We start from the raw sequence: 15,479 nt of genomic DNA, 5'->3' as shown, positions 1-15,479 counted from the left end.
CACTGATGCAACTAACTGAAGTAACTTTTTTTATTCAAAACATCTTGAATAGAATGGAACTCTTTATTGAAGAAGATGGCTACCGGTTATCTCTCTCTATTATAATAAAAAAAAACTTGGGTTCGAGACGTGGATCTTCTTGGAAGACACTTTGACGTCCCGCGAGACAAAGCAGTGAGACAAAAGGACAACTGCAGTCTTTGAAATGATCGACGCGCAGCACGACAAGCAGAACACGCAGCTCGGTAGCAGCAGCAAGCCAGCAGATGATCCGTCCGCATCTCCTTAGCGGGGGTTTTGGCTAGGCATGGGTGGGATAGTCGAGCAAAGTGAGCAGGGAGCTTTGCCCCCTAGTTTACAAAAAAAAAAAAATAACTTGTGATTTAATAAAAGATTGAACTTGTGCCAGTGACTACAATCTGTCCCAGTAACATACACACCTCACACGGTCACAAACTCCAGCACTGGGCACATCTTTTGGTGCGGAGTTTGTGACTGTGCTACTCATCTTGCCAATGAACTTTCCTCAAGAGGTGATACTGTCACATGGAATATATATCTTTTTCATTCTCTTACAAATTATGAAACTTCCTTTGCCTTCGACTAACTGAAAATGACAAGCAGATGCACATTGCTTGCAGTGAAGTGGGGACATAACAATGCAAATTTTACAGGATGACTATCGTATATGCTCACGTACAAGTCGGGTCTTGAAACCCAAAAAATCGATCAAAAAATCAGACCCCGACTTGTAGGCCTGTTCAAAAATGTGACACTTAAGATGTTTTATAAAAAAAAAAATAAAAAAATTCTTGCCTCAGATCTCGCATCAGTTTCTCAGACGCATCAAATTTTGTTGCAGCAGCGCAATGACCAATTTGTTTCGCTACTTCAACAATGTTTAATTTAAAACCAGCTTCATATTTTCTTCTGATCGAACGGTCCATCATAGATAAGGGATGATCTTACGACAAAAGTGTATGAGGGTGTGAGATACAAAAAACACAAATCAGTGCAAACATTACTTCGTAATAGTTCGGGTATTCGGGCAAAATAGAGCAAGAGAGAAAGAGGAGAGGCGCACTCGCTGATACATCGCATTTCCACACCCATGTAGAAAAAAAAAAGGCCATGTGCTCTGTGGTTACTCTCTCAGGTGGGCATTATTAGCATATTATAATTCCTTGTACCAATAGCATGAGTTTTCCGCATTCGACTTATATGACTGACATTATAAAATACCGGAAGTTATACGATAAAATCAAGTCCCAACTTATCCGTGAGTATATATGGTACTTTAAAATTTCACATTGGATCACTCGGTGTAATCACAGAGCTATGCGAGTTTAGGATAAATCCTGTGGATACTGCTTTTGTTTTACAGTATTTCATGGTGTGGATGGGGTGTTTTTATACTGTAGTATGTCTGACCTTAAGATCCTAAAATGGACAGTGCACACTGCAGAAAACATCACTGGGTCCTTTCTGCTCTCCATTGAAGACATCTTTATATAAGTGATGTATCCATAAAGCTTGCAGCAGTGTGAAGGAATTTTCCTAATAATAATACATTTTATTTATTTAAATAGCACCTTTCCCATGAAGGAATGTTCCTACCATCTCTCTTTGTCCCACTTCTATCTGGAAGAGGGTTTTGTAGCATCTGAACCACTTCTGGGAGGTTCTACAACAGCTTCTAACCCTCGACTGTCTGGACTCTGAATTCTGTGCTGCCCCCTTACCCACAGATCTGCCCCCAGTAGCGAATTTATATACAGTATATTTGTTACACTTGTCACTACTGTTGTTTTGTTCAAAATATAACTATCTACTCACTTATTTTTAATTACGTATCTATCTGTCATTGTATAGTGTCGACAAACCAGACATTCAAGAGTTCAGTCAGATGTATACCTTATTTTTTTCAGAGTTTTCAGCAACAGTTTTCAAGTGGGCAGAAAGAAACTTGAGCGTCTCAAAATGATGTTCTGGTAACTCGTATAGCTATAAGAAGAAGAATAAAAGTTGAAGTTACATTACAGTCAATAGGAAATAAATACAGTATGTACATAAACAATACATGAATTGTAACTGCAGCTAAACTTACAAGCCTCTTGAGGGTCTTAAGTCTTTCCACAGGATCTTCAGTTCTGTTAGCGTCTATAAAATCTGAATATTTTTCTACAAAATAAATTACATGGATTATTAACCACTGAACTGAAAATCCACTGAAAATTAATGATCTGAATATTGCAAAAGAGGATAATGAGTGGTAGTGAAGTCAGAACAGTTCAACGTGTAGCTCTTTGCACAATACATAAACTGTGTTTTAACATTTTTATTGATATCCAACTACACAACAATGCATAAAATTAACAAATAAAAACCTGGGAATTGAAATTACATAAGTAAAATACCAATACACAACAATTGTTTTCCACATTTTAGATGCAATTTTTATGACCAATTTATTTTGCAAGTCCCCAGTATTCAATATTCAACCAGCAATTAGGGCTAACACTAATTCAGCACAAACTAGACATTTTATATTATTTAACATCTCAGTTATGGACAAACGTGGTCAGAATCAACTGATGAAAAGCATTGTTCATCAAAAACGACATACATTGGTGTTTTTGTAACAAAAATAAAATGGCTACAATGAAGTCAAAGAGGCTGAATGTATTTTAGTGACCAGAAACAGAAACTGGCTGTGTGTTACACAAGCAGCTATTGCATCCTGAAATCATTTCAATATACATAACTCCATGCTGAACAGATGGCACAAATATAGGCCAGAGCACTGTACAAAGAGAAAAAAAATCTAATTATCTGCTAAATCCAATCCTTAGATTGATTTTTCAAATGAAATAAAAACCAATCCGTCAAGCAAGTGTACAGATTTAAGCAAGAACCAAAGACGTTGGAGTGCTAACTAGAATATCTGGATGCGTTAACGGCAAGTCATAAACTGCCTCAAAAATTAGAAGAACAGTTGCAAAGATTCTAACTTTCATTGTCTAATTTAGGATTTTTTCTTATTGAAATACGTGTTTACTATCCAGGTTACTTGTCAAAGACATTTACATTTTATATTTTCTTATTTGGCTGATGTCTTTACCCAAGGCAACAACATTTATGAAACAATTAGTTACATTTCTTTTGGTTTTCCAAATTGCAGCAGCAGGTCAAGCGACTTGCTCATGGTCACACAGTGTCTTTTAGTCAGTGGGATTTAGAATTTTCTATATTTCTGCATAAATATGACCTAAAACATCATCAGATTTTCACTCAAGTCCTAAAAGTAGATAAAGAGAAACCAGTTAAACAAACGAGACAAAAATATTATACTTGGTCATTTATTTATTGAGGAAAATGTTTGAATATTACATATTTGTGCGTGGCAAAAGTATGTGAACCTCTAGGATTAGCAGTTAGTTTGAAGGTGAAATTCAAGTCCGGTGTTTTCAATCAATGGGATGACAATCAGGTGTGAGTGGGCACCCTGTGTTATTTAAAGAACAGGCATCTATCAAAGTCTGCTCTTCACAACACGTTTGTGGACGTGTATCATGGCACAAACAAAGGAAATTTCTGAGGACCTCACAAAAAGAGCTGTTGATGCTCATCAGGCTGGAAAAGGTTACAAAACCATCTCTAAAGAGTTTGGACTCCACCAATCCACAGTCAGACAGACTGTGTACAAATGGAGAAAATTCAGGACCATTGTTACCCTCCCCAGGAGTGGTCGACCCACAAAGATCACTCCAAGAGCAAGGTGTGTAATAGTTGGCGAGGTCACAAAGGACCCCAGGGTAACTTCTAAGCAACTGAAGGCCTCTCTCACATTGGCTAATGTTCATGAGTCCAACATCAGGAGAACACTGAACAACAATGGTGTGCATTGCAGGGTTGCAAGGAGAAAGCCACTGCTCTCCAAAAAAAACATTGCTGCTCGTCTGCAGTTTGCTAAACATCATGTGGACAAACTAGAAGGCTATTGGAAGAATGTTTTGTGGACGGATGAGACCAAAACAGAACTTTTTGGTTTAAATGAAAAGCGTTATATTTGGAGAAAGGAAAACACTGCATTCCAGCATAAGAACCTTATCCCATCTGTGAAACATGGTGGTGGTAGTATCATGGTTTGGGCCAGTTTTACTGCATATTGGCCAGGACGGCTTGCCTTCATTGATGGAACAATGAATTCTGAATTATATCAGAGAATTCTAAAGGAAAATGTCAGGACATCTGTCCACGAACTGAATCTCAAGAGAAGGTGGGTCATGCAGCAAGACGACGACTCTAAGCACACAAGTCGTTCTACCAAAGAATGGTTAAAGAAGAATAAAGTTCATGTTTTGGAATGGCCAAGTCAGTCATGACCTTAATCCAATCGAAATGTTGTGGAAGGACCTGAAGCGAGCAGTTAATGTGAGGAAACACATCAACATCCCAGAGTTGAAGCTGTTCTGTACGGAGGAATGGGCTCAAATTCCTCCAAGCCGGAGTGCAGGACTGATCAACAGTTGCCAGAAACGTTTAGTTGCAGTTATTGCTGCAAAGGGGGGTCACACCAGATACTGAAAGCAAAGGTTCACATACTTTTGCCACCCACAAATATGTAATATTCGATCATCTTCCTTAATAAATAAATGACCAAGTATCATATTTTTGTCTCATTTGTTTAACCGGTTTCTCTTTATCTACTTTTAGGACTTGAGTGAAAATCTGATGATGTTTTAGGTCATATTTATGCAGAAATATAGAAAATTCTAAAGGGTTCAAAAACTTTCAAGCACAACTGTAACATGCACAGATGACAAAATCCTTAACAGTAACCAGATTAAGGGTTTACACGGATACATAACGATTATTTGCAGAAATATCCACCTTTGTTAAACAGGTTTCTTAGAGGCCAATAACCTGATTTCTCTAATAGGAAAAATGGTTTACACACAGCATTTTAGAAACCATATTTCGGTGAACAATTGGGTTATTGAAGTGCATGTAAACATGATAAATGACAAATTCCTATTTTGCATTATTATAAATGAGAATAGCAGCCACTGGGTTGTATAACAAACTACCATACAACAAGGATATCACAGAAGGGATCAAAGAAGGCTTTAATGGTTTGGAATAGCCACATTCTAGACGCGAAACCCTGAAGAAATATCATGAAAATAGCAGTCCATAGTAGATCATCTTTAAAGTTAATTACTGGAAGCAGTTTAGTTTGAAGATCCAAAAATGTCTGTAACAACAATTTAAGGCTTTGATCAAAAATTAAGTTAAGAATTTGTTTACAGTTACTCAAGCTAAAGATAGAATAATCAGATTTTTTTACCCAAATATGTGAAGTGGGGAAATATATTAAAGATCTGTGTGCTTTTAAGGCTGCTTTATCAAAGAGTCTTTGTTCTAATTTACAACTACAACAGAGCCACACATTGTACTCCAGTATTGCAGGCTGAGTAAATATGGTATCTGAACTTACCATTTGTGAAAAGGGGTTCAGGAAGCTTCCTGAAAAAGGATTTCAGCAAACTACTGATAACATTCAGGTCCCTCCATTTCTGTAGACAGATAGAATGAACATTAATTATCACCACAGGGTGTAGTACACAAACAAATATTAAAAATATATCATAAACAACATTTTATAATATACAGTACACACTGAGCAAACAACATGGAGCAATGGCACTCACATCATCCTGTATGTCAATGTCATCCATTCCTCGGTTAAGCTCTTCTTGCATATTGGAAATAGCAGCATTGTTTCCTGGAACTCGATAGATCCCTGTATATTCTAGACCTCTTTCCTCCACCAGATTACAGCAGATCTCAACTATTAGAGGCACAAACTAGAGAAAAGCAAAACATTTAAATTTTTTGAATATTATACTGTTAAATAATTTAAAAATATGATTTTTTTTATTTTTTACCAGTTGAGGAAAGCAAGTAACTCTTACAGCTATGCAAATTTTAATATAAATGCATTACAAATATGTTGTATACACACAGAGATTGACAGATAGATCTTTACTTGTCCCAAGGAGGACATTTGACTTTATAGAAAAAAGCACTTGAAATACATAAATAGATAGATAAATAAATATATATAAACCCACACTATGTTCTGAACACACACCAGAATGACTAAATAGCAGTCCCAGTGAGACACTATACAGGTGTATTGCTGTTAATATAAAGGAGCCCAGGTGGCATTTTTGACGTACTTCTGCTGAATAATTCATTGGCTGAAAGTCCTCAGTGTTGTTGTGTCAGAGAGAGGATGTGCAGCATTGGTCAAAATGGCACTAGGTTTTATCTTCATTCACTCCTCCTTTACTACCTCCAGTGGCCCAGAACTGAGCTTACCCTATTAATTAGCTTGCTGATTTGGTAGTCTTCTCTTGAAGTGATATTACAGCCTAGCACACTGGCCATCACAGATGTAAGATAGAATAGAAGATAGAATAAACTACCAAGTAGTGTGGTAGACAGTAAGACTTTAGGGACTTTCAAAACTCAACTTGATGTTTTTCTGGAAGAAATAAGTGGCTAGGCCTGGCGAGCTTTGTTGGGCTGAATTCTGGTCTAGATTGTTCTAATGTGAAGGATGTGCACTTTGAGTACTGAGAAAAGTGCTATATAAATGTAATGAATTATTATTATTATAAGGATGTCGCCTCCCACATTAAAGGAACACAGCCTCCATAGGAAAAAGAGCCTGCTCTGCACTTTCTTATATAGTACCTCGTCTTCTCAGACCAGTCCAACCTGTCATTGATGTGGATCCCCAAGTACTTATAAGGAGAGCACCGCCACTACATCCAATCCCTGAAAGGTGACCAGACCAGAGGCTTTTTGGTGTAGTGAAAGTCAATAACCAGTTCCTTGGTCTTGCTGATGTTAAGTTGCAGACAATTCTCAAAGATCTCCCCCTGACTCCTCTCTTCTCTCACATCCCCCTTATCAATATACCCCATAAGTCCAGAATTATCTGAGAATTTCTGCAAGCGACATGGCCTGTTGTTATATTTGTAGTCTGAGGGGTACAGAGTGAAGAGAAAAAAACAGAAAAGACATTGACAGTGTGTGTGTGCGTGTATCCATACTGTAAATGTACAGTATATATACATATGTATCATATACTATCTGTTTAATAAATATTATAATAAAAATGTTAAAAGAAATTGAGCAAGTTGGGATTATTACTAAACACTATATTACAGGCTGGGGATGGAGTAGTACAGAGAAGGTCAGAAGAAATTGCTTGTTTGTGGACTTGGAGAAAGCATATAACAGGGTGCCAAGAGAGGAGTTACGGTACTGTATGAGGAAGTCAGGAGTAGCAGAAAAGTATGTGAGGTTGGTGCAGTATATATGTGAGTGTGACTGCAGTGAGGTGTACAGTAGGAATGACAGCCTGGTTCAAGGTGAGAGTGGGATAACATCAAGGATCAGCTCTAAGCCCTTTCCTGTTTGCAATGGTGATGGACAGGTTGACAGATGAGGTCAGACCGGAGTCTCCATGGACAATGATGTTCGCAGATGACCATCGTGATCCGTAGTGAGAGTAGACAGCAGGTTGAGGCAAACCTGGAGAGGTGGAGGTACCCACTGGAGAGAAGGGGCATGAAAGTCAGTAGGAGTAAGATGGAGCACATGTGTGTGAATGAGAGGGAAGGTGGTGGAAGGGTGCAACTGCAAAGAGAAGAGGTGATGAAGGTAGAAGAAATTAAATACTTGGGCTCAACAGTCCAAAGCAACGGAGAATCTAGCAGAGAGGTGAAGAAGAGAGTGCAGGCAGGATGGACTGGGTGGAGAAGAGTGGCAGGAGTGATTTGTGATAGAAGAGTACCCGCAAGAGTGAAAAGGAAGGTCTATAAAATGGTAGTGAGACCAGGTATGTGGTATGGTTTGAAGAAGGTGTTGCTGATGAAAAGACAGGAGGCAGAGAAGGAAGTGGCAGAGTTGAATTTTTGCTTGGAGTAATGAGGGTAGACAGAATTAGGAATGAGTATATTAGATGGACAAAACAGTTCCAACGGTTTGGTGACCAAGTGAGAGAGACGAGATTGAGATGGTTTGGGCACGTGCAGAGGAGAGATGGGGGGAGGGGTACATCACAAAAAGAATGTGAGGATGGAACCACCAGGCAAGAGGAAAAGAGGAAGGCCAAAGAAGAGATTTATGATGTGGTGAGGGAGAACATGAAGGCAGTTGGTATGGCAGAAAATGATGTAAAAGACGGGGATAGACAGAGACAGGTAATCCGCTGTGGCAACCCCTAAATGGGAATGACCGAAAGAAAAAAGATATAGATATTACAGGCTAAAGATATCATTAATATAAACTACCAGATGAAAAACATTCCATTATATCTCTGTTTTTATGGAGAAGGATGAATGTGAATGGTCATCGTTTCTATTTTGTTTTTTTAAACATTAACCCTATGCAAAAATTCTATGAAATCAACCATCCATCCATTGCCCCCACAATGTAAACCTGCAGCTGGAATTGGAGGAGTGGAGGAGGAAGAAGTCCTGGCAGTTTTGTGGACAAGGCATCGGCCAAATCAGTAATCCACAGCTAGCTCAAACACTCTCTCTGGATAGGTAAGACTTTTTAAGAAGCACACTTACTTTGTTTGTAAGTGCTGGAGGACAGTCATCAAGCCGAACTCCAAACGTCACACCAGGTGGAGGCTTCTTCTCAAAGGTTTTTCTCACCAGACTAGGGATACCTTTGCGCCAGGTGCCTTTGTCCTTTGGTGGACTTGTGTCATCTAAAACCAGGCAAAACATGATCCTTAGGGCTCTTCTAATCATACAGAACATGCCTACAGCAAAGCATACATCCTCTAGACATAGCATTACATTACGATGGAAAGAAACAAGTGACAAGAATGATACATGCAGTCAACTGTTTTTTTCCCCCTATGATTTAACTAATAATTAACAAGGCAAATAAACATTTGTGCTCATCTTTTCCCCAACTGACAACCTCTAATACATTCCTTAGGAGATAATTAACAAATTACAAGTGTTTATCATAGAAAAGATTTTCTTATTTGCCACAATTCTATTAGCATGCGGTATGTGAGATAATGATAATCCATCTCTATTTCATAGTGCATCTTTCACAAAATCCTAAATTAAAAGTCAAATAAAAAAGATTGCCTTGAAAAACCTGTGAAGAGAAGTGCAGGAAAATTGAATATTAAAATATCTTAAATGCTTATATGCACACAAACCGACCATCCTTGATATGAACAAGGCTATACTGGAAAAAAAACGAAAATCTAAAAAAGTAGATCCACTTTAAATTTCTTTCCAGCAAGTAATTCACATTTCCAGTGTTGAGAAGACAAGTTTTCTGCCATGTAACCAAGAATCATATAGTCATCCATTCTAGAGTGTCTGCCCAATGAGAAGTTTGTTAAATGTATTCTCAAAGTACTGCTTTATTTTTCCCCCAGAGCACATTAGAAAAAGGAAATAATTCTGCCTGCAGATAAAGTTGCAAATATTCGGGACGCCTATGCACATCACACACAGGTTAAGGCTGTAGCAGCTAGGTCAGCTACTTCTGTGTGGATAATAGGTGTTTTCCAACTACAGGAACCAATCAGCTCCTGTATGATGTAGGTCCTGGGTCACTTGTGGTTCCTGGCTACTATCATAATTTGCATTCTCACCGTACCACATGAGCTGTAATGTGGTGCTATGTATTTGGTATTTTGTAATATTTGTAATATTTAGAACACTTTATTAATCCCTGAGGGGGAATTGTCTTTTTGCATGACCATTGGAGGTGTCAGAGTGCAGGGTCAGCCATTGTACAGTGCTCCTGAAGCAATTTTCTGGTCAAGGACCTAGCTCAAGGGCCTAATGGAGAAGGTTCCCGTCTGGCAGTAGCAGGATTTGAGATACCAGCACAGATCCTTAGCCTCAGAGAGCCACCACTCCTAAGTGAGGCACGTTGAGGAGTTCACAGAGGAAACCCTGCACCTTATTGCTTCAGAGTGATCCCAACTTCACCAGGGAGATGTTTGCTTTGATGCAGTGCACCAGGGAGACAGCTATGTAGAGTGATACCATGTGAAATATGTCACGATCGGGAGTTTATGGGGGGATCCACCACCTTATTAATTCAAAGCATCCCAGACTTCATAGAGGAGATTATTGCTTTGATGTGGTCTATGGCATGGTCCACCAGGGAGGTGGCTATGAAGAGTGATGTGAATTTTATCACAACCTCATATCTGGGGGTTGGGGTGGTTGATTTATAGCTTGGAAATGGCACAGCGCACCAGGGAGGTGTCTATGAAGAGTAATATGAAGTACGTTGATTAGTCTTCACCAGTAATTCTCCAAAGTCCAAATTACTAACAGATTTGTAAGATAGTGCCAGTATTTATGGTTCATCCATCAGCACAATTCAAGCCCCACTCATAATAGTTCCTGGTTGAACAAAAAGTATAAACCCTGGAGTTGGATCATTTGTAGTTACTGGTACAAGTTCCTGCGGTGGGAATGCTATAAAGGTTCCGGAGTTTCGAAAAAATCCCTGGTTCCTGAAAGAAAAAGTTCCTGTGGTGGGAAAGCGCCTAATGATTACTCCTGCGATGTTACTTTTGAATGCTTCTTCCAGTTGACATCCTGCTGTAAATATTAATGATGTCAGTTTTATTTTTTGCTCAATCTTTTCTTGAACTAAAGAAATTGCTTTAGGATCAACTCAAAATTTAGAATTGGCAGAGTTCATTCTGATCTCTTCTCAAGATCCACCAATCAAAATCAAAAAATGTTTTGTTTTTATTCCAAATGTGTCATATATCCTCAACTGCCTTAAACTAGTAACCTTTCCCATAAATTACTGCAATAACAAGTCAAATTGATGAATCACAAAGCCTCACTTTGGAGACACCAGGTGTGTAGGGAATTGATTCTGTGATGCACTCATTTGAACTACCAGCAAGTGAAGAAATGATTCATTAATTACTAGGCACTGGAATTAGTTCAATATGTCGGTAGATGCTCAGTTCTCTAGACAGAATCGCAAGCATCCTCAGAAAGGTTATTCTATTTTCAAATCACCAAGGCTTTAGATTAAGGTATAAAGTGTGATCTAAAAAGTTAATTCCTCAACTATAAAGAAAATTAATGAAAATTACCCTGCCAAAAAACACAAAATCCTCTCAATCAAAAAAGCTGTGGTTTTGTTATGAGAAACGTGACAGTAAACTAGGCATTTTATAATGAGGCTCCGATTTGACTAAAGAAGAGAATTATCCCAGCAGTTTGGGTATGATGGATGATTTCTGCAGCATGTCTCTACCTTTGCACAAACCACAATTCCATTTACAAATATTACTCAAAAATAAAAATATAAGACGCACTGCTCTTGTACGACACCATCCATAGTCACAATGTCATTTTCTTCTGTTTCTGTGACAGCAGAATGAAATGAAAATGTAGAAGATTTGAAGAAATACTGTACAATACACTGAAAGCTGACAATTCCAGCGCTGCCTAGAAAACTGGTGGGCCTCTGCTTGGAATTTAACTTGTTAAAAATCAAAAAGGGGCTACATTTTAAATTGGTTTAATTGCCCCATTATATAAAGAGAGAGCACAGAAGAATGTGCATACTGTACTTAGGTAGGCCGGGTGGGAAAATTCAAGGGCTTTCCCGGTGTCTGTCGGACACAGTTCTAACACACAGCTAATCCCTTCAGGCATAATTGTGTTGACAGATAAGCCATAAGTTACGTCAAATTCTGAACTTGTTTTCAGAAGCTAGACCCAATCAGTAACAATAATAACCATTTATTGCTAGAATAGAGGAAAAACATATAAGGAATGCCTTAGTACACTTTAACAAGCCCTGTTTTAGTGACAGTCCATACCAACCATCCCCCAGTCTTGATTCCATAATAAAACAAGTAAAAACTCCTTGCAGGGGAAAAAATATTGGGAAAGGCAATTCAGAGAGAGGGAGATGCCCCTTCCAGGTAGGTTAGCCATGCAATGGATGTCAAAAAATAAAGTAAATAAAACACACAAAACAGAACACAAGTAATCCCCTTCACAAAGCTCAATGGCCAATCTAACATGGCCACTTCAGAAATACAACACAACAGTACAAATTACTTTATTCTTGCAAAGCGACCCTCACCAAGTGTAGGCACAGAGCGCCACGACACCTCTCTGAGGAAACACTTGATAGAAGATAGAAACCTTGGATCAAAGCCAGTCCAACACATGGCACACTTACGTTTACTACCAGTCAAATTAACCTCCATAACTTTGGCAAGTAGGATGAGATCAAAATACTATAAGAAAACATGTAAAGTCATGGTGGAGAAGGTGAAAACTCTACACAGACAGTCCATAACTCTTCACATCCCTGAACAATTTAACTTCATGTCACTTTTACCCTTACAAACATCTACTGTATATAATCATAATCTACAGATGAGTTTTTCAACATATAAAATGAAGAATTAATTATACCTTTAAAAGAAGGACACATAGAAGGAAGATGTTATATTTTAGTTCAAGGAAAAATACCCACCTTTGCTTAGGAGCTTGCGTTCTGAATCCTGCTTTGGCGAGTGTGGACTATGGGCCTTTGGTTCTCCTTTAGTTCCAAGTAACGTTTGTCTAATGCTGAGCGACTGCCGGGGGGTTTTGGGGGATGGCTCAGTTTTACTGCTGGAAGAACTGAGTAAATAGTCAGATCTAGTGTTAATACCAATTAAGTGTAGAAAACCTGGAGTTAAAAATGTAATTCCTACCTCTTACCTCAGTATTGTATTGTACTCCTTTATCTTTTTGCTTATTAGATCTGTACTAGTTACACCTGCACTCTGAGAAAAGAAAAGAAAAAACACATACATATTGTGGTGACAGCATTAACACAACATTCTCCAACCTCATCTTCTCATTATCTCACCCGCATCATCTACAAAACAACCTTAGTAGAGAAATATAAGGAAGCACATATAGTAAATAAAAATTCAACAAGGTCAAAATTGTCAGTTTGGTTTATTGTTAAAGTTAGGGAAAGTACTATCTATCTAAAAATCTGGCTAAAAAAGGTTTAAAGAGGAAAATGCAAATAAATACTCAACCTTTAGAAGTCTCAATTCAATTCATTAGGTTGTATCGTCAAAAGAGCGTGAAATGTATGCAAATATACGTGGAGAACAGAACAAGAAAATGCTCCGACATTAGTTATAAGGGATCAAAGAAAATTAGTGAAAATTAAATAAAGCAAAAGGAGTGTCACACATGGGGATCAGAGGGACACCTTCCCAGCTCATCCCAGGTATGCAATACCCATTGGATTGAGCGGGGGCACTGTTGTTGTTGTTAACATTTTTTTTTTTATCCTCCTCTTCAGCAGCGAGAAGACGCCCCTTGAGGGAAAGTAATCCCGCACCTTTCAGCCAAAGGGCTATAAAGGTCCAAACACCTCCTGATGTTCACATCTCATTTGGTCCCGGATTTTGTAAAAGGACAGAGCTGCGCTCAAAAAGCCAAACCTTTCCGCAAAGCCAGGAAGGCTGCTTTACTTTGTTTTTATTTTGGACCCTTGAGCACCGATTCCAAGTTATATTATTTGAGAATTAAAAGGGGCAACCTCATTGACATCCCAGTGCCTTTGGGACTCTCCCTGCAATTCTTCACCCGTCCACAAGAGCCACATTGATTACATAAAAATTCACATGTGGTGTTTCTTACAACATTAAAAATTTGTAAAATCTGGGCAGAGTACTAACTTCCAAATACATGAGATTAAGATCCATACCTCTTCATCTAAATTACTGTTCTCCTGTATGACCCTAATCCATGACAGCATATCCTCCCGATCCTCAGCCTGGAAGAGATATTCGCAGTCCGAGGTGGTGAGCCTCAGCACATTTTTCCGCTTAGTGTCACTGTAGGAGATATCAATCAGACAGGCTTTGATGCTGATTATCTGCTGATCTTCTTCAGTGGGAGCAGATCCTTGTGTCAGAAGATCCTTCTTATCTTTGTAAAGATAGAGCGATGGCCCCCTGAGTACAGCATACATGTGTTTCCACGGCCTCATGCTCCCACCAACACGCTGCAATTAAAAAGTTCAGTAAATCGTTTAACCAGACAGATGTGAAAAATACATGACAATAGAAGGCCTCAACTAAAACCTGAAGTACATGTAGGACCCTTGAAAGTTTTAAGGGTTTATCTTACTTATATGCTAAGCAGTCACACCTGCATTATTTACTTTTTATTTTGTATTAGCATATGACTTTATCTTACACCAGATTTAACCAATGTCTTATTTCAATGCAAATTCAAATTCTATCAGACAGTTGTGGCGAGCGCCCTCTTCTACGCGGTGGTGTGCTGGGGAGGCAGCATTAAGAGGAAAGACGCCTCACGTCTGGACAAACTAGTGAGGAAGGCAAGCTCTATTGTTGGCATGGAGCTGGACAGTCTGACATCTGTGGCAGAGCGAAGGGCGCTCAGCAGGCTCCTATCAATTATGGAGAATCCACTGCATCCACTTAATAGTATCATCTCCAGACAGAAGAGCAGCTTCAGCGACAGACTGCTGTCACTGTCCTGCTCCACTGACAGATTGAGGAGATCGTTTCTCCCTCAAACTATGCGACTCTTTAATTCCACCCAGAGGGGTAAACGTTAACATTCAACATTATACAAAGTTATTGTCTGTTTTTCACCTGCATTGTTATCATTCTTTAATTTAATATTATTTATTGTATCAGTATGCTGCTGCTGAAGAATGTGAATTTCCCATTGGGATTAATAAAGTATCTATCTATCTATCTATCTATCTATCTATCTATCTATCTATCTATCTATCTATCTATCTAAAGTGAACACTATCAAGAGAAATGACTCATTCGCTGTCAAACAGTTATTGATGGAAATTAAACTGGCAACCTTGTGCTGTCATACTTCACTGTCCTGAAATGGCACAGGGCCTTCAATTCTACAATGCAGTAAACAAAACTGCCATAATTATTAGGCTAACACATCCAAACAAGATAACTTTTTACTGAATGGAGTTTGCACATATATGCATCTAAAAATCACATTGCTCCATTCACTCTGCCGCAATTGGTTGCTTATTTTATATCATACCTAATGTAAATATGGCCGAAATGCACCCAAGCTTTCTTAATCATTTACACACACACAGTTAAATTTAGTTTAGAACAGGTGGATGTAGCTTAAATTATTACAGGTATGCAACAGCTGTTTAACTCCTTTAAAATGTGCTCTAGTGTCTAATGTTACAGTTGACCTTCTACTATAACATCACTTCAAGACAGGCCCACCAAATCAAAAAGCTCATTAAGAGGGCAGGCTCAGTTATAGGATACAGTCTGAACCCCCTAGAGTTACAAGAGGAGGAGAGAATTATAACAAAATTGATTGCCATTA

The 15,479-nt window shown here is 38.6% G+C and overlaps 1 protein-coding gene across 9 annotated transcripts in view; it reads right to left on the bottom strand.

Annotated features, from left to right (window-relative positions):
* The window catches only part of LOC114653838 (rho GTPase-activating protein 21-like), a 406,130-nt gene that overhangs the window by 12,432 nt on the left and 378,219 nt on the right, over nt 1-15,479 (bottom strand). For all 9 annotated transcript variants that reach the window (XM_028804387.2, XM_051928939.1, XM_051928940.1 and 6 more), the window contains 8 exons: nt 13,834-14,133; nt 12,825-12,889; nt 12,595-12,743; nt 8,658-8,800; nt 5,715-5,870; nt 5,501-5,579; nt 2,108-2,181; nt 1,915-2,004 (listed from right to left, as the gene is read on the bottom strand). In XM_028804387.2, the coding sequence (XP_028660220.2) occupies nt 1,915-2,004; nt 2,108-2,181; nt 5,501-5,579; nt 5,715-5,870; nt 8,658-8,800; nt 12,595-12,743; nt 12,825-12,889; nt 13,834-14,133 (1,056 nt within the window). The remainder of the gene's footprint in view (nt 1-1,914; nt 2,005-2,107; nt 2,182-5,500; nt 5,580-5,714; nt 5,871-8,657; nt 8,801-12,594; nt 12,744-12,824; nt 12,890-13,833; nt 14,134-15,479) is intronic.

This window comes from Erpetoichthys calabaricus, chromosome 6, assembly GCF_900747795.2.
Source record: "Erpetoichthys calabaricus chromosome 6, fErpCal1.3, whole genome shotgun sequence".
Classification (NCBI taxonomy): domain Eukaryota; kingdom Metazoa; phylum Chordata; class Cladistia; order Polypteriformes; family Polypteridae; genus Erpetoichthys; species Erpetoichthys calabaricus.
Note: the sequence above shows the minus strand (reverse complement) of the source record. Positions and strands in the feature narration are given on the sequence as shown.